Source organism: Mustelus asterias, chromosome 22 (genome assembly GCF_964213995.1).
Source record: "Mustelus asterias chromosome 22, sMusAst1.hap1.1, whole genome shotgun sequence".
In the NCBI taxonomy this organism is placed as follows: Eukaryota; Metazoa; Chordata; class Chondrichthyes; order Carcharhiniformes; family Triakidae; genus Mustelus; species Mustelus asterias.
The window spans coordinates 37,754,045-37,772,853 of NC_135822.1; the positions used below are offsets into that span (position 1 = coordinate 37,754,045).

At 42.3% G+C, this 18,809-nt stretch overlaps 1 protein-coding gene across 10 annotated transcripts in view; it reads right to left on the bottom strand.

Moving 5' to 3' along the window:
- LOC144510004 (eukaryotic translation initiation factor 4 gamma 3-like) overlaps positions 1 to 11,278 on the bottom strand; it is a 357,463-nt gene extending 346,185 nt beyond the window's left edge. For 6 of the 10 annotated variants that reach the window (XM_078239148.1, XM_078239147.1, XM_078239140.1 and 3 more), the window contains exons 1-2: positions 11,103 to 11,269; positions 10,923 to 10,990 (exon numbers count right to left, since the gene is read on the bottom strand). In XM_078239148.1, the coding sequence (XP_078095274.1) occupies positions 10,923 to 10,984 (62 nt within the window). In that variant the 5' untranslated portion in view covers positions 10,985 to 10,990; positions 11,103 to 11,269. Of the gene's footprint in view, positions 1 to 8,674; positions 8,722 to 10,922 lie in introns of those variants that run through there. The other 4 variants (XM_078239138.1, XM_078239121.1, XM_078239141.1 and 1 more) reach the window with 3 other exon arrangements.
- Positions 11,279 to 18,809: the final 7,531 nt, after the last annotated feature.

The following is an 18,809-nucleotide window of genomic DNA, read 5'->3' on the forward strand; positions in this document are numbered from 1 at the left end:
CTTCTGTAAACATTCAGAGTCTTAGCATAAAACATTGGGTTTAATTGAACTTTTGATTATTGTTTAGAGACATTTTCAACTTGAAGGGAAAACTAACAAATAAATGTATTGATTGCCTTATTTTCCTCATGATATTTTAAATAACATTCAACTTTATCATTTTTTTATTCATTCGTGGAACATGGGCATCGCTGGCTGGCCAGCATTTATTGCCCTTCCCTAGTTGCCCTTGAGAAAGTGGTGGTTAACTGCCTTCTTGAATCGCTGCAGTACAACCGAGTGACTTGCTGGGCCATTTCAGAGGGCAGTTGAGAGTCAACCATATTGCTGTGGTTCTGGAGTCACATGCAGGCCAGACCAGGTAAGGATGGCAGATTTCCTTCCCTAAAGGACATTAGTGAACCAGATGGGTTTTTCCAACAATCGACAATGGTTTCATGGTCATCAGTAGACTCTTAATTCCAGATATTTTTTATTGAATTCAAATTCCACCAGCTGCCGTGGCGGGATTTGAACCCAGGCCCCCAGAACATTATCTGAGTTTCTGGATTAATAGTCGAGCGATAATACCACTAGGCCATTGCCTCCCCTTTGTATGGCATACAAGAAAGAAAATTTATTCTACACCTGTATAGCACTTTGCACATCCTCAATGTCCCTAACCACCAATAAATTACTTCAGAAATGTTGTCACTGATTTGACGTCAGCCAATTTGCACAATGCAAAGTACCATAAACATCAATGATGTCACTTCATCTGCAAGTGATGTTGATTGAAAGATAAGTTAGTCATGACACAAGACAAACTCATTTGCTCCTCTTTGAAAAAGTGCGTAAGGATCTTTTACATCCACCCGAGTGTTTTTGACTCAAGAGATGACACCTCTGGCAAGGCAAAACTCCCTCTTGACTGCAATGAACTGTCAGTCTCTAGGTTATGCACTCAACTCTCGAGAGTGGAATTTCAACTCAGATGGGAGCATTCCACTGAGCAAAGACTGACCATTAAGATGTATTCTGGAAAACACCACACATCTCCAATTAATAACTAGGAAGGGCAGTCTGTTCCTCAAAGGCAAACATAATTAGGTCTCTTCCCATACTATTCAAATGCTCGGATATACAAGGCAAGCCAAGGAGCACAATTGGTATGATTCAATGATTAACTGTTTAAGGATATCATATCAATCTCCAGAACATAAATCAGCGTGAGGGCAAAGAAAATATCAGGAAATTTCCGACAAAAAAAGAAAAAGTTTGGGTAAAAGTATCCGGCACAAATTTAGTATTTCACTCTTAATGGTGAACCACAGCTGAGGAAGAAGAAAAAAAAGCAGCTTTTTGCTCAAAATATTCTCTCCTTGTTAATTCAAAATGTACAATGGAGGCCCATCACATGGTGTCTCCTCACCTCTTGGCTGTTCTAGAATAATCACCGAGTAAAGAACTATGTACTCTGGAACAGCTCTACCAAGTACAATCAACATCCTGGGGGTTACCATTGACGAGAAACTTAACTGGACCAGCCATATAAAAGGCTACAAGAGCAGGTCAGAGGTTCTGCAGTGAATAACTCACCTGCTGAAAGCTAAGGCCTGTCTACCATCTACAATGCACAAGTGGATGAGTGCAGCTCCAAGAACATTCAAGAAGTTCATCACTATCCAGGACTGCCCTTTGATTGACACTCCATCCACTACCTTCAATATTCACCCCTTCCACCACCAATGCACAGTGTGTACCATCTCCAAGATTCACTGCAGCTACTCACAAAGACTCCTTTGGATAGCACCGTTCAAATCTGCAAACTTTACCAACTCGAAGCATAAGGACAGCAGATGCATGGAACACCTGCAAATTCCCCTCCAAGTCACACACCATCCTGACTTGGAACGAGACCACAACTCATTCAATGTTGCTGGGTCAAAATCCTGGAGCCTGCTTCTTAACAGCACTTTGGGTGCACATATACCACATGGACTGCAGCAGTCCAATGTGGCTCACCACCACCTTCTCAAGGGTAATAAAGGATGGACAATAAATGCTGGCATAGCCAGAATGCCCACATCCCATGAAAAAAATATGACTGGTAACTGCTGATCACCTAGTCCAATCTTCAGCTGAATACAGATACACAATACCATTCTTCCCACCCATCTCCAAAGGTGCAATACAATTATGGAGCAAAGTCAGAATATTGGGGGTGGGGAAGTGCTTCTAAATGGGCATTAGGTAATATGCTTGGATTGCACAAACTTCATACATCACTTCCTGGTGAGCTTTCAAACATATAATTTTATTTACAAGGCCACAAATACACAATACAGCAGCACTGCTCACAAACAGCAATAAAAGATTTTGTCACAAAAAGTTTTATGCTGCAAAATTTAGTTTCCAACTCAACAGAAAGCTGCCCGAAAAATACGCCATTCGTGAAAAGTCAAACGTAATGACACTTTGATGCATAGTCCTCCCACCAAAAAGCACAGTGCAATTTATTAGCATTTATCAGAACCGATTTATTAGGTACAATGGCTGCCTTCTAATTAAATTGAATTTGCATTCAAATTTACATCATACTTCAAATAGGTTAAGAAATAGGTCAAATAAGAAAATTAAACTTTTCAATTCAATCCTAACCCTTTTCTTTTTAAAATGTTCTCCTTAGTCAAAATTCACAATCTATTCTATATTGCAATAGGTCTAACAAACTTTTGACACTTGCTTGGCAATTATTTTTTCCCCGAAAGGTAGTGGGCAAGCACTTAATACATTTGGTCTTCATTCACATGGAAATATATGTGCCAAACTAATGTTTAACAATAGTCTTCTCTACTCCAATTTCTAGATTCCTTGTTTTATTCTCTTTCTAACATTTGTGGACAATACAGAAGTTGCATCGATTGCCAAAGATTAAAAAATACAACAAGTATTGACTGATTCAATTTCCCCCACTAAATAGGTGTTTCACTACTAATCGTTGGAGTTCCATTTGTAGAATGAAATTAGTATCAGAATCTTCATCTTGTGCTATATCAATAGATGGAAATTCAATGCTGGAAATCAGAAGTATCACCAGTTTTTTTAAACAAGAGAACACACTGCTGGATCAAGACCGAAACCTTGGCACGGTGGCACAGTGATTAGCACTGCTGCCTCAGCGCCAGGGACCCCCACGTTTGATTCCCAGCTTGGGACACTGTCTGTGCAGAGTCTGCACATTCTCTCTGTGTAGCGTGGGTTTCTTCCGGGTGCTCCGGTTTCCTCCCACAGTCCAAAGGACGTGCTGGTTAGGTGCATTGGCCATGTTAAGTTTTCCCTCAGCATACCCGAACAGATGCCGGAGTGTGGCGACTAGGGGATTTTCACAGTAACTTAATTGCAGTGTTAATGAAAGCCTACTTGTGACACTAATAAATAAACTTTAAAAAACTTAAGTCTATAACTACTGAATCTGCTTCCATTGCCAGTCCAGATCATAACTTTGAAAAATTCTCAAATCTCCTCTGTTCCTTTGCCAATCATCTTAAATCTGTGTTCTCTAATTACCAACCCCTTTGTTGATCAAAGAAACAAACATTCAGCAATATAATGTAGGGATCACTCTAACTAATCACCAATTGGGAATGCAGTACTGAACTTATATATAGTAAAAAAATTTAACAGCAAAAGAAACGTACCAATCAGTTCACTGCATTGATTACAATTCTATCCAATACATCTTTGCACATTAAACTAAACTCATTACACATGGCTACTGCATGTGTAGTTTCATAGACAAGCTTTTTAAAAAAATATTAAATGTGTACTAGTACTTTGGTCAAGTACCACTAGAACATATACTCCCAATCTACAGCAACACCATAAACTTTGAATCAATGGAAGTCAGGGAAACAGCTTTTTGCCACATGTGGGCCTACAGATAGAAATAAATATGCAAAATTATGAGCTCCCCCTTAATGGAGTAGATAAAGGCACACCCTTAGGATCATGGAGCCAATTAAGCCTAATGCTCTCTAGTTCAATCCCTGATTCATGTTTAATCTACCACAGCAGCCGTGGTGCAACAACTGGGGGAAAGAGCAAAAGACTTGATTAAGTTTTATTCATCCCATGCATCAGGCTCGCCTGTGATGCTTTTTGCAGAAAATAGCTAGCCAAGACAGTGTAAGCTCACACACAAGGAACAGGGCAAGATATGGAAGGCTTCCATGATTTGTCAAAGCACAAGAGTCACCAGCTTCAAAGTGGGGAAAGACTGGCTGAGATAAATAAACTGTTAATTTTAAACTGAACTGGTGCTTTTAAATAAAACCAGTCTGCTTCCTCGGTTTCGTTAAAACTGAAACTTGGTATTGCTATCACAATAATTCTTATGTAACATCATAATTGAACCAAGACAAATGTAAACAAGAATAAAAAGGAGAAACTAGGTATTTCAAATTCTGGGTAGGAATGCACAACATCACATTTTGAATCTGTGACAATCCATACCTAACCTTCAACAAGAAAACTATGGAAACTCTGCATACATTTTGAAATTAAACTTCTTCAGATTTTGCATTTTTTGGCATCAAGCTTTTCCAGCCTACACAACATATCCCCAAGCTCAACCAAGACATCATGAGTAAGGCTCTAAGGAAACAACATTGAGTTGGGCACTGTGCAAACTGAACCACATGTCAACAACAACTTTGATTTAAAAAGGACTTGTAATGTAACAAAACATCCCACACAAGATATTAGAGCAGATAAACAAGCTTGCTCAAAGAGGTAGGATTTTAAGGAGAAGCGAAGAGGTTTAGCAAGGGATATCAGAGCTTAGGATCTAGCAGTTATAAATGATGAGACATTGAGATCAATGATGCTCATAAGATCTGAATTGAAGGAACATAAATATGAGGGCAGTAGAGCTGAAGATGATAACAAAGATCAGGAGCTTGAGGTTATGGAGAAGAATGAGAATTTTAAAAATCAAGGCGTTGTATAACTGGGAGTCAATGGTAGCCAGCAAACAAACGGGTGACAGATGAGACTCAGCGTATGTTGGGCCTTGGGCATTAGTTGTTTGGATCACACCAAGTTTATGACGGGTAGTTTTTTTAAAGTTTATTTATTAGTGTCACAAGTAGGGCTTACATTAACACTGCAATGAAGTTACTGTGAAAATCCCCTAGTCTCCACACACCAGCGCCTGTTCAGGTACACCGAGGGAGAATTTAGAATGGCCAATGCACCTAATCAGAACATCTTTTGGACTGTGGGAGGAAACAAGAGGACCCTGATGGAACCCACACTGACACAGGGAGAACTTGCAGACTGTGCACAGACAGCGACCCAAGCCAGGAATTGAACCTGGGTCCCTGGCACTGTGAGGCAGCAGCGCTAACCACTGCGCCACCATGGGAGTCCAAACAGGAATGCTTTGAAAGGGCCAAATCCACAAGTAACAAAGGAATGAGATGATGAGCTAAGGCAGGGGAATTCAGGTGATGTTATGGAGGTGGAAACAGACCAATTTAGTGATAGTGTGGATGTGGTCACGAGCCTCAGACTATTCATCAGGAATGGAGTCTGCTGCTTGAGAACTCAGTTTATGGCGGAGTCCGAAGACACACTTCAATCTTCCAAATGTATAGTTGGAGATGATTTTCATCTATGCAGTATGAGGTGTCAGACTAGCAATCTGTCAGTTTAAAGGCAATGGAGATGCCAAGAGAGATGTGATGAGGTAGAGTTAGGTGTCATTAGCATGTGCAAAGAAAACCTGACAGCATTTTCAGATGGAATTACAATGGAGCAGCATGTACCCAAAGAATAAAAGTGAGCCAAGATTGGATCCTCAAAAGACCATAATAGACCTAATAGGTATAGGAATAGAATTAGGCCATTCGACCCATCAAGTCTACTCTGCCATTCAATCACCTCAACCCCATAACCTTTGATCCCTTTATCAATCAAAAACCTATCTCTGTCTTAAATATACTCAATGACCTGGCCTCCACAGCCTTCTGTGACAATGAGTTCCACAGATTCACCATCTGAAGAAAACCTCCTCATCTCAGTGCTAAAGGGTTGTCCTTTTAATCTGAGGCTGTGCCCGCAGGTCCTAGTTTCTCCTACAAATGTAAACATCTTCTCTATATCCAATCTATCCAGGCCTTTCAGTATTCTTTAAGTTTCAATGCTGTAGGTTTTTTGCACATGCGGATGACATCCAACTCTACCTCATCACATCTCTCTTGGCATCTCCATTGCCTTTAAACTGACAGATTGCTAGTCTGACACCTCATACTGCATGGATGGAAACCATCTTCAACCATACATTTAGAAGATTGAAGCGTGTTTTTTGACCCCCACTATAAACTCAGTTCCCAAGCAGCAAACTCCATTCCTCTCCCTGATGAATAGTCTGAAGCTTCTAACTTCATATCCACGCTATCACTAAATTGGCCTGTTTTCACCTCCATAACATTGCCTGAATAGCCCCTACCTTAGCTCATCCTTCGAAACTCCATCGAGTACAGACCCAGAGTCCTCAAACACCAGAGATGTCAGTCCAGGAACAGGAAGAAAAGCCATTTCAAGCGATCCTCTGGCTACGACTGGGTAGGTAACCAGATATGTGCAGTCCCATCCTGCTTGATGACAGTAGATTGTAGGGAAATGGTGTGGTCAACACTGTTAAAGACTGTCACCAAGACAAGAGGGAACACATACCTTTGTCATAGTCACATAGGATGTCATTTCCTATGGCCAGGATGAGAAAGTAATAACTTTAATGAGGATGATGGCAAAGTTGAACAGTGAGGATCTAGTTGGGCAGATAGGTAACTGCAGAAATGCCACACTGAATGTGGGTTAAGGTTACCACAGATCTTGCAAATGCTATTGTAAGTGAATTGGGAGAACTTTCTTCTCAGGGTGACACAGAAGGAAGTCAGGCTGGGAGATGTGGGTGAAGAGTGATATAATTAATTGATCACAGACTGCCTTTTCTGTCATTGCCAGTGAGAAAAGCAAGGCCACGTGAGATGGCAACGTCAAGGCTTGGCCATGAATATGGCTGGAGGAGTTTATACGGAGAGAGAGATTATGGGAGGATAGGAGGGCAGCAAACTCAGAAAAGACAGTGCATAAGGAGTCAAAATCATCAATGAAGCCACTTGGTGCAGAAGCCAAGGCAAGAGGAGAGCAAAGTTTCCTCCATGAGAAAATTTATGATACCTGAGTGGTTGGCAGAAAGCGAGGATTTTAAGCAAGGGGAGATATTCAAAGCAAGAGAAAGTGCCAGTGGATTGGGGTCAGACCAGGGTGTGATTTGGTGAAACACCACCACCAGTCCCAGCAGGGCAAAAGGTGAAAGGGCTAGCCAGGTAAGGGGAAGATGTCATCACCCCTCAACCAGGTTTCTATTTAGATCATGTTGATGTAATCATTCACAATAAGCTCATGGAGGTAAGGGGCCTTGTTCTTCCATAGAGTCACAGAGGTTTACAGCATGAAAACAGGCCATTCGGCCCAACTTGTCCATGCCGCCCTTTTTTTTAAAACCCCCAAGCTAATCCCAATTGCCTGCATTTGGCCCATATCCCTCTATACCCATGTAACTGTCTAAATGCTTTTCAAAAGCCAACAAATGCTTTAAAAGACAACAAATCCAGAGGCTTGGAAACAGATAACCTTTCTTTTCATTTAGAAACAGAGGTCCCTTTGCAATGCAAACTAAGGGTAGACGTACATGAAATAAAAGGTGAATTCATACACATTGAGAAGTACTATCACGCGAGACCAAATCAAGTCTCCATAAGCACTCTGGTCCAATTTGAAAGCTGCAGTAAAAAAATACAAGCCAAAAGCCACAAAGACATTTAACGGTTTTATTATAAATGTCAAGAACTTAAACTGTTACAAATGAAGACCCGTCAGTAGCTCAACTGAAATCTTACAGCAGAAGAGTTCAATATTTGTAATTGCCCTCCCGTCTTCTACTAACTTCCCCACCCTGGACTATTTCTATATTTTGCCAAATTGTCATTGCACAGCTGTGTTTTGTGATCAAAGGATTAAACAATGCATCAGTATGGAACACTTTCACTGACACAGCTTTGGTTTCTTTGCTGCAACGCTGGTCTTAACCTTCAAAAAATGAAACTGCTTAAAGAGAGCTTCCATCACCCAAACACGTATTTAATTTCAGTTATGGAACAAAATAAAAATATCACTCAGTGGTTAGTAAAACTGGTACCAGACATTTTAAAATAAGAATATGGAAATTTAAAAATGTTTGGCGTTAATATTTTACTCCGGGGGACCAGCAGAAAACTCAATTCAAGCCAGTGACTGCAGGCTGCATTCACATTAGGGTGTGGGCAAGTGAACAGAACTGCATGTACAAAAAAAATTACACATATGCACACGAATTAAAACTCTGAATGCATTCAAATCACACACGGGAGAATATTTTTTCCTAACGCCGATTACTAACTGAATGTATGAGAAAATTGCTTGCGCTAAAACAGTAATCCTGATTACTTTAATACAGAAATCGTGCGACAGCCTTAATACCATGTGCAAGCATAACCAAACATACCGAATAAAGCTAAATATTACTTTATCAATTTTTCATTTAACGTTTCTCAAGATTTAAATATACCAGATAAAAAAATGGTACCTGTGTGGCACATCAGTCAGCACCAAGTACATTATTTACTCGGAAGTCTGCATCAGATATGCGTCTGCATGCTTTATGACTGTTAGAGGTAGCACACTATCTAGCAAGGTTGAAATGCTTTATTGCGTTCCCGAATCACTATTTAGCAGGAAACGACTGCTGGGTTTCTGAGCATGCCCAACATCAGCTGTGGGATTGGGAGATCAGTTATCTGGCCGAGAAACCACATCCCAAACCAAGGCCTAAAACTACAGCCTTGAACTTGATGTAATAAAATAAAGCTTTTCATAAATAGCCACTTAATAAAATAGTTTCCTTAAGCTTGTTCAGTTAAGACCTGTAAACTATATTACAGTAAAGCATCTAAAAACCACACATGTAACTCATTCTAAAATGAAACGAGAACAATTGTTCTACTTTACTCTTATTTCACATTTTAAAATTAATACAACATTATTTACCACAACATGCTACGGGCAATTTAACATTGAAAAGTTCATTCAAACCAATATAACATTATAAACAAACATCCCTGTGCATCCTGACAAAAAATTGGCGTTTAAACCCAAACCACACTAACATATCCATTCATTATCCCCATTAGCACAATGATTTATTCAATATCACAGCAAATCACTGAATCATTTCCTAATAGCCATGTCCTTGGCTGAACATCAAGCCCCTTCACAAATCAAATCTTACAATTTAAAATGCAACTGGGCTAATACACACCATTTTGTTTCAAGTCACATTGCATTTTACAAAGCAACATTCCTTTCTCTCTTCGCCCGCCCCCCTCCCCCCAGAACTTCATTGTCAATAAAAACAAGTACTTTCTTCTATCAGCATATGGTCTTCTATAATCAATACAATGTGAAAAGAAGCACCATGAAACGAGATTGCACCACATTACAAATTAAACATGAACAACTCGAAGAGGCCCTCACTACCCACTAGCTATCTGACTGGACTTCACCCCAGTGGTACAACAATCTCTCCATTTTGTAACCGGGCTTTTGTTTCAAGCCCGGAAGTGTTAAAAAACGCACACGTTTACACAAGGTTAAAAAAATAAGCGATGAAAACGGTCAGGCTCCAGATCCCGAATTCAGGGAGAGGCCAGAGGTACAATTTGAGTCGGAATATCAAATATGCTCCATACTGTAAACTCGCTGTATGTCGCTGCACAAAACAAGTAATTGTGTCCATGGTTCTCCATTTGTCAAGAATTTTCTTTTGAAATAAAACAAAAGGTAAAAAAAAATCAATCTGTGTAAAGCACTAGGTTTAAATTAGACCTGGGGGCTAACAGGCCTGCAGATTTTAATGGAGAGCTGCAGACTGACTACTGCAGTGGAGTTGGTGTCTGTAACCGGCATTTTCTGAAGACGTGTCACACACACACATGCACACAGTCCCTAACCTACTCCCACCAAGCTCTTTTTCAAACAATCTTCTAAGAGAGATTTTAAAAATCTTGACAAGAAAAATATTTCATTTTTTTTTAAAAGGGGAAAAAAAAGTCACACACAAAAACGTAAGAACAGAAAAATAAAGAGAGCAAACCCTCTCTGAAACAGAAAGTCTTCAATCACACCAGATTCCCTTTCCTATTGGGTTTTGTCTCCTTCTTAAATAAAAAAGTAAGAGCCTCTGACTTGTGTCTCAAACCCTGAAATGAAGGTAGATGTTTCTACATGTGTTACTACCCTTTTTAAAATTGGGGGTTGGGGAGGCAGGGGGGGGGGGGGGGAAGGGGGGGGGGGGGGAAGGGGGGGGGGGGGGAAGGGAGGGGGCAGTTTCAAAAATAAAGAAAAATCGAAACAAGATTACTCCCTGTTCGTCGTTAAGAGCTTATTTCCCCCCCTTTCTTTCTCCCTCTCTCCACATTTCAGTCACCATCCTCTAAGTCCAACCCCAACACAAAGCAATTTCTTTCAGAAACATTGAACAATAAATCTAATTTCTTCTTTTTTTTAAAGAGGCTTTTAATAAAAAAAAGCCTTGAACCCATCCACACTTGCAACAAGTGCCCAGAAACCCAACAGATCTTAAAAAGATTTTACTTCTAACCCCGAGTAACCTACAAGTGACAACGTTACCCACCCAAACCCTGAAAAAAATTGAGCCAACAATAATTTTTTAAAATAAGGTTTAAGAATATCCCCTCAAAGTTACTATTTTTTTTGGATTTTTTTATATATACATATATCGATCAATTGAATGTTTCCCAAAAAGTGAAGGATACGAAGCAGGCTGTTGTAGTCCTCTTATTACAGGCTGTGGTTTGGCTTTCTGTGGTAAGCTCATTTCAGGCTGAGGAAGACAAAAAAAGGAAAAAGCAGGCGGATTTTTTGTTGTATAGAGAGACAGAGAGATGTACCTCAGGGTGTCCTCCCTCAGAAGGACGTTTCCCACGTGAGTTTACCTGCAAATCACAAAAATAATAGCATTGGTAGATGGCCCAGAGTGTGAACTAGCAGCGGGGCTCGTCCTTTGAGTGAAAGAGTCAAGCTTTAGGACGGATGCAAGCGATATTTTACACACAAACCAACATGGCGAACCAAGCCGCTCTCAGTCCGAGAAGACGGACGCCCGGCGGCCTTCGGCAACTTCCGGAAAACTTCGACGCCGGTTGCTCGGAAACTTCCGGAGAGCCTCGGCGCTCTCCCCCCGCCACCTCCTCCACCTTCGGCTCTTTCCGGAATCTCCACAGCAGAGATCAGGGTCACCCAGGAGCAGAGTGTTTGGGGCAAACAGCTCCCTGTCACACTTAACACGATGTGGAGATGCCGGCGTTGGACTGGGGTAAACACAGTAAGAAGTTTAACAACACCAGGTTAAAGTCCAGCAGGTTTATTTGGTAGCAAAAGCCACACAAGCTTTCGGAGCTCCAAGCCCCTCTCACCTGAAGAAGGGGCTTGGAGCTCCGAAAGCTTGTGTGGCTTTTGCTACCAAATAAACCTGTTGGACTTTAACCTGGTGTTGTTAAGCTTCTTACTACACTTAACACACACACACAGTGCCTTAAATTAGGGGATTTTCACAGTAACTTCATTGCAGTGTTAATGTAAGTCTGCTAGTGACACAAAAAAACAAATAAATCAATAAATCAATCAGAAAGTCTGAGGTCATGTACCAACCGACTCAAGAACAGCTTCTTCCCTGCTGCTGTCAGACTTTTGAATGGACTTACCTTGCATTAAGTTGATCTTTCTCTACACCCTAGCTGTGACTGTCACACTACAATCTGCACTCTCCTGTTTCCTTCTCTATGAACGGTATGTTTTGTCTGTATAGCGTGCAAGAAACAATACTTTTCACTGTATGTTAATACATGTGACAATTCAATCAAATCAAATCAAATATTAAGTTGATCTTTCTCTACACCCTAGCTATGACTGTAACACTACATTCTGCACCCTCTCCCTTCCTTCTCTATGAATGGTACGTTTTGTCTGTATAGCATGCAAGAAAGAATACTTTTCCCTGTATACTAATACATGTGGCAATAATAAATCAAATCAAATCAAAAACATGGACACAGTCATAATTCTCAGCAATAGCAATGGCAGGAAAGTTTTAAGTTTATTTAAATTTATTTGTTGGTGTCACAAGTAGGCTTACATTAACACTGCAATGAAGTTACTGTGAAAATCCCCGAGTCACCACACTCCGACCGACACCTGTTTGGCTACACTGAGGGAGAATTTAGCCATTGGCCATGCACCTTACCAGCACATCTTTCAAACTGTGGGAGGAAACCGGAGCACCCGGAGGAAACCCATGCAGACACGGGGAGAACATGCAGACTCCGCACAGACAGTGACCCAAGCCGGGAATCGAACCCGAGTCCCTGCTGTGAGGCAGCAGTGCTAACCACTAAAGGTAAGTCCACATTCAATTAGGAAATAACTTGAAATTGTGTTGTGTAAAACTGTTCGAGCCAGCCAGTGGGCGTGAAAATGTCTATACACATAAGACATGGGACATAGGAACACAGAGGGATTGGAGTGAGCCTTTCTGCCCATCAAGCCTACTCTGCTGTTCAACTAAATTATGGCTAATCATCTACCCTAATGCCACATTCCCTCACGATCCCCAAATCCATTGATATCATTAGTATCCAAAAATCTATCAATTTCTGTCTTGAACATGCTTAATGATTGAGTTCCATATCCCTCTGGGGTAGAGAATTCCAAAGACTCACCAGCCTCTGAGTGAAGAAATTCCTCCTCACCTCAATCTCAAATGCCTGCTCTCTGAGACTGTGTCCCCTGGTTCCAGATCCATCATGTGGAGATGCCGGCGTTGGACTGGGGTAAACACAGTAAGAAGTTTAACAATACCAGGTTAAAGTCCAACAAGTTTATTTGGTAGCAAAAGCCACACAAGCTTTCGGAGGCTTAAGCCCCTTCTTCAGGTGAGTGGGAATTCTGGAGACAATACACATCTCTTGAGCCTGTCTTGATGCTCTCTCCACTCACATTGTTTGTATCTTAAAGACTTGATTAGCTGTAAGTATTTGCATTCCAACCATTATTCATGTAAATTGAGTTTGTGTCTTTGTATGTCCTGTTTGTGAACAGAATTCCCACTCACCTGAAGAAGGGGATTAAGGCTCCGAAAGCTTGTGTGGCTTTTGCTACCAAATGAACCTGTTGGACTTTAACCTGGTGTTGTTAAAACTCTTACTGTCCAGATCCATCAGCCAGGAGAAACATCCTATCTACATCTATGCTGTAACCTTCTGTTTTTATTGGAAATTTTAGTTGTTTTGGAAACATTTATTTAGAACCTTCCATGTCCCCACAGTGACGGCTGCAATATGAGAAATGCAGGGGTCAACCCATGCAGAGCAAGACCTCATAAACAGCAATATGATAATGATCAGACAATCTACTTCAGTGATGTTGACTGAGGGATAAATATAAATAGGTGAGAATTTTTCCTCATAATATTATGTGTTTGCTTCTTTTAGTGAACATATTCATCCTGTGCATGCAAGGCCAGTATCTATTTCAGGTCCCACGCTGTGCTTGAGAAGGTTGCAGATCTTGTGGTAAATGTACTCCTCCAGTGCTGTTAAAAAGAAAGTTCTAAGACTTTGATCTCGCAACAGTAAAGGAATAAAAGCAAGATACTGGGGATACTGGAAATCTGGAATAAGAACAGAAAGTGCTGGAAATATTCCGTGGATCTGGCAGCATCTACAGAGAGAGAAACAGAGTTAACACTAAGGGCCCTATTTTACCATTTTGATTCTAAGTGCTGGGTGGACTTGAAACTGGGAGTGTTTCAGATCCGACTTTTAGACCCGTTCTCAGGCGCCCCCATACACACTCTGCCTGAAAAAGTATCAGTGATTCCGAATCGCGCTGCGGAAGCCTGTGGGCGGGGCTTAACGCGTCCAAAATCCTGCAGCTCCGATCGGCACACGCAGAAAAAAAAGTGATAGAATGCGACTTCCCTGCCACATCGCTCCCGGGCCAGATAATGCCTCCCCCTGGCCCCCACAGGCATTGCCCCATCCCCACAACATTACTGACCCCCTTATCTCGCCACCCTTCTGCCACCCAAACCGATCGTGGGCAGAGTGGCAGCAGACCCCTCTTCCCCCCAACTGATCTCAGGCAAAGTGGCACTGGATGCCCCTCCCCCCCCCCCCCCCCCCACCGATCTCAGTCAGAGAGCTGTCGGACCCAACTTCCCCCCTCACCCCACTGATCTCAAGCAGACCCCCTTCCCCACCCACCGCCCCCACCACTCCCCACCAATCTCAAGCAGAGAGTCGTCGGACGCTCGTCACTTACCTCCTCACTAACTGGAGTGCCCGAATCGGACGTTTGTGGAGCAAGTCTGTTTTGCACCAATTCTGGATGGGCGAATACGGTGGTAGAGGGGGAAGTGCCGGTGAGGTTGGGCGTGCAGCCCATTAAGTCAATTTAAATGCATGGAAATGCATTTAAATGGCCGTTGCGCCTGTTTTTCAGGCACAACTTGCTCGTAAAATCAGGCCCATGATCTATGTCCAAGTCATAGAGGTTTACAGCATGGAAACAGGCCCTTTGGCCCAACTTGTCCATGCTGCCCAGTTTTTACCACTAAGCTAGTTGCAATTGCCTACATTTGGCCCATTTCCCTCTCTATACCCATCTTACCCATGTGACTGTCTAAATGCTTTTTAAAAGACAAAATTGTACCCGCCTCTACAACTACCTCTGGCAGCTTGTTCCAGACACTCACCATCCTGTGTGTGAAACAATTGCCCCTCTGGACCCTTTTGTATCTCTCCCCTCTCACCTTAAACCTGTGCTCTCTAGTTTCAGACTCCCCTATCTTTGGGAAAAAATGTTGACTATCTACTTTATCTATGCCCCTCATTATTTTATAGACCTCTATAAGATTACCCCTAAGCCTCCTATGCTCCAGGGGAAAAAGTCCCAGTCTATCCAGCCTCTCCTTATATCTCAAACCATTAAGACCCGGTAGCATCCGAGTAAATCAGGAGGGTATTCAACTTGCTGGGGAACTTGTGGGTGGTGGTGTTCCCACATTCTCACCACCATTATCCTTCTTGGTTTTAGAGGTCACATATTTAAGAAGTTCTGCTGAATAAGCCTTGATGAACTACTGTGGTGCATTTTGTAGATGGTACACGTACTACAGCCATGGTGCGCCAGTGATGCGAGACCAGCTGATTTGCCATTGTGCTTTCCCCTGGATGGTGCTGAGCTTCTTGAGTGCTGTTTTAATCTGCACTCATCCCAACAATTTGAGAGAATTCCAGACTTGTGCCTTGCAGTGGCGAGACTTTAGGGATTTGAGGTGAGTTGCACAGTGCAGGATTCCCAGCTTTTGATCTGCTTTTGTAGCCACAGCAGTTAGTCCAGTTAAATTCCTGATGAATGGTAATTCCCAGGATGTTGACGGTAGTATACTGTATAGCATATTCAATTACGTATCAGCTAATTTCAGCTCGTGCATTATCCTTGGTAAGGTTACTATAAATGCAAGTCTTTCTGTTTATATCTTCCACACCCTCAGGATATCCCAAGCGAAAATAAAGACTTGTGTCTATATAGTATTTTTCACAATTGCCTGATGTCTCAAAGAACTTAACAGCCAGTGGTGTACTTTATAACGATTAGTCACTGCTGAAATGTAGAAACATAGTTGCCAATTTGTGAATAGCAAACTCTCACAAAGAGCAACGTGCAAATTACCAAAATATCTGTCCTATTGTGATGTTGATTGAGGGATAGATATTGTCTGGGACAACGGCAATAAGTCCCCTAATCTTCTTCAAAATAGTGAAATGGAATCGTTTACATTCTCCTGAGCAGGCCGAAGGTGCCCCTCATCCGAAAGATGGGGCCTCTCATCTGAAAGATGGCATCTCCGGCAGTGCAACACTGCCCCAGTACTGTACTGCAGTGGCACTCATGATTTTTGAGTTCAAACCCTGGAGTGGAACTGGCTGTAGAGATTTGCATTCTAATTAGTATTCTGTAACTTGATGTTGTGTCTCTGTGCACTGTTGGAGAACAGATTTTCACTCCATCTGACGAAGGGGCAGCGCTCCGAAAGCTTATGGTATTTGCTACCAAATAAACCTGTTGGACTTTAACCTGGTGTTGTGAGACTTCTTACTGTGGAACTTAAATCCAGAGTGACATTTATTAAAATGTTAATAGTAATAGTAAAATAATAACCGGGAACCGCAAGCAGGACCCAGACCTTCCTGCCGCTTGCCACTTTAACACACCACCCTGCTCTCCTGTCCACATGTCCGTCCTTGGCCTTTTGCAATGTTCCAGCGAACCCCAACGCAAACTGGAGGAGCAGCACCTCATCTCTCGATTGGGCACTCTACAGCTTCTGGACTGAACATTGAGTTCAAAAACTTCAGAGCACGAACTCTCCCCGCCACCTTCACCCCATTTCCATTCATTTTATTTCATTTCTTCTTTTCATCGAATTCATCCATTTTTATCACCTTTCATTCTTACCTCTATTTTTCTACTTCTCCAATCTCGCTCTCCATCTTGCCTCCAGTGGTTAGCACTGCTGCCTCACAGCGCCAGGGATCCGGGTTCGATTCCGGACTTGGGTGACTGTCTGTGTGGAGTCTGCACGTTCTCCCCGTGTCTGTGTGGCTTTCCTCCAGGTGCTCCGATTTCCTCCCACAGTCCAAAGATAGAGTCATAGAGGTTTACAGCATGGAAACAGGCTTTTCGGCCCAATTTGTTCATGCCGCCCCTTTTTTTAACCCCTAAGCTAATCCCAGTTGCTCACGTTTGGCCCATATCCCTCTATACCCATTTTACCCATGTAACTGTCAAAACGCTTTTTAAAATACAAAATTGTACCCGCCTCTACTACTTCCTCTGGTCCAGACACTCACCACCCTCTGTGTGAAAAAATTGCCCCTCTGGACTCTTTTGTATCTCTCCCCTCTCACCTTAAACCTATGCCCTCTAGTTTTAGACTTCCCTACCTTTGGGAAAAGATATTGGCTATCTAGCTGATCTATGCCCCTCGTTATTTTATAGATATGTATAAGATCACTCCTAAGCCTCCTAAGCTCCAAAGAAAAAAGTCCTAGTCTATCCAGCCTCTCCTTATAACTCAAACTATCAAGTCCCGGAGGCGTCCTAATAAATCTTTTCTGCAATCTTTCTAGTTTAATAATATCCTTTCTATAATAGGGTGACCAGAACTGTACACAGTATTCCAAGTGTGACCTTACCACTGTCTTGTACAACTTCAACAAGAAGTCTCAACTCCTGTATTCAATGTTTTGACCAATGAAATCAAGCATGCCGAATGCCTTCTTCACCACTCTGTCCACCTGTGACTCCACTTTCAAGGAGCTATTGTCTTTGTTCTGTAACTCTCCCCAACGCCCTACCATTAACTGAGTAAGTTCTTCCCTGGTTCGATTGACCAAAATGCATCACCTCGCATTTATCTAAATTAAACTCCATCTGCCATTCGTCAGCCCACTGGCCCAATTGATCAAGATCCCGTTGCAATCCTAGAAAACCTTCTTCACTGTCCACTATGCCACCAATCTTGGTGGCATAGTGGACAGTGCAAACTTACTAAACATGCCTACTAAATTCTCATCCAAATCATTAATATAAGTGACAAATAACAGTGGACTCAGCACCAATCCCTGAGGCACACCACTGGTCACAGGCCTCCAGTTTGAAAAACAACCCTCTACAACCACCCTCTGTCTTCTGTCATCAAGCCAATTTTGTATCCATTTGGATACCTCACCCTGGATCCTGTGAGATTTAACTTTATGCAACAACCTACCATGTGGTACCTTGTCAAAGGCCTTGCTAAAGTCCATGCAGACAACATCAACTGCACTGCCTTCATCTACCTTCTTGGTTACCCCTTCAAAAAACTCAATCAAATTTGTGAGACATGATTTTCTACTCACAAAGCCATGCTGACTGTCTCTAATCAGTCCTTGTGTCTCTAAATGCCTGTAGATCCTGTCTCTCAAAATACCTTCTAACAACTTATCCACTACAGAATTGGGGCTCACTGGCCTGTAATTCCCAGGCTTTTCCCTGCAGCCCTTCTTAAAAAAAGGCACAACATTTGCCACCCTCCAACCTTCAGGCACCTCACCTGTGACTATCAATGATTCAATATCTCTGCTAGGGGACTCGTAATTTCCTCCCTAGCCTCCCACAGTGTCCTGGGATACACTTCATCAGGTCCTGCGAATTTATCTACCTTGATGCGCTTTAAGACTTCCAGCACCTCCTTCTCTGTTACAAGTACGTCGGTATTCACTAAGGAGAGGGATGTGTTGACTGGGAGTGTCTCGGAGGGGAGTGTTGAGCCGTTGGAGAAAATCTCCATTACAAAGGAGGAAGTGTTAGGTTTGTTAGAGAATATAAAGACTGACAAATCCCCAGGGCCTGATGGAATCTATCCAAGGCTGCTCAGGGAGACGAGAGGTGAAATCGTTGGGCCTCTGACGCAAATCTTTGTCTCGTCACTGGACACAGGTGAGGTCCCAGAGGATTGGAGGATAGCCAATGTGGTCCCGTTATTTAAGAAGGGTAGGAAGGATAACCCGGGTAATTATAGGCCGGTGAGCTTGACG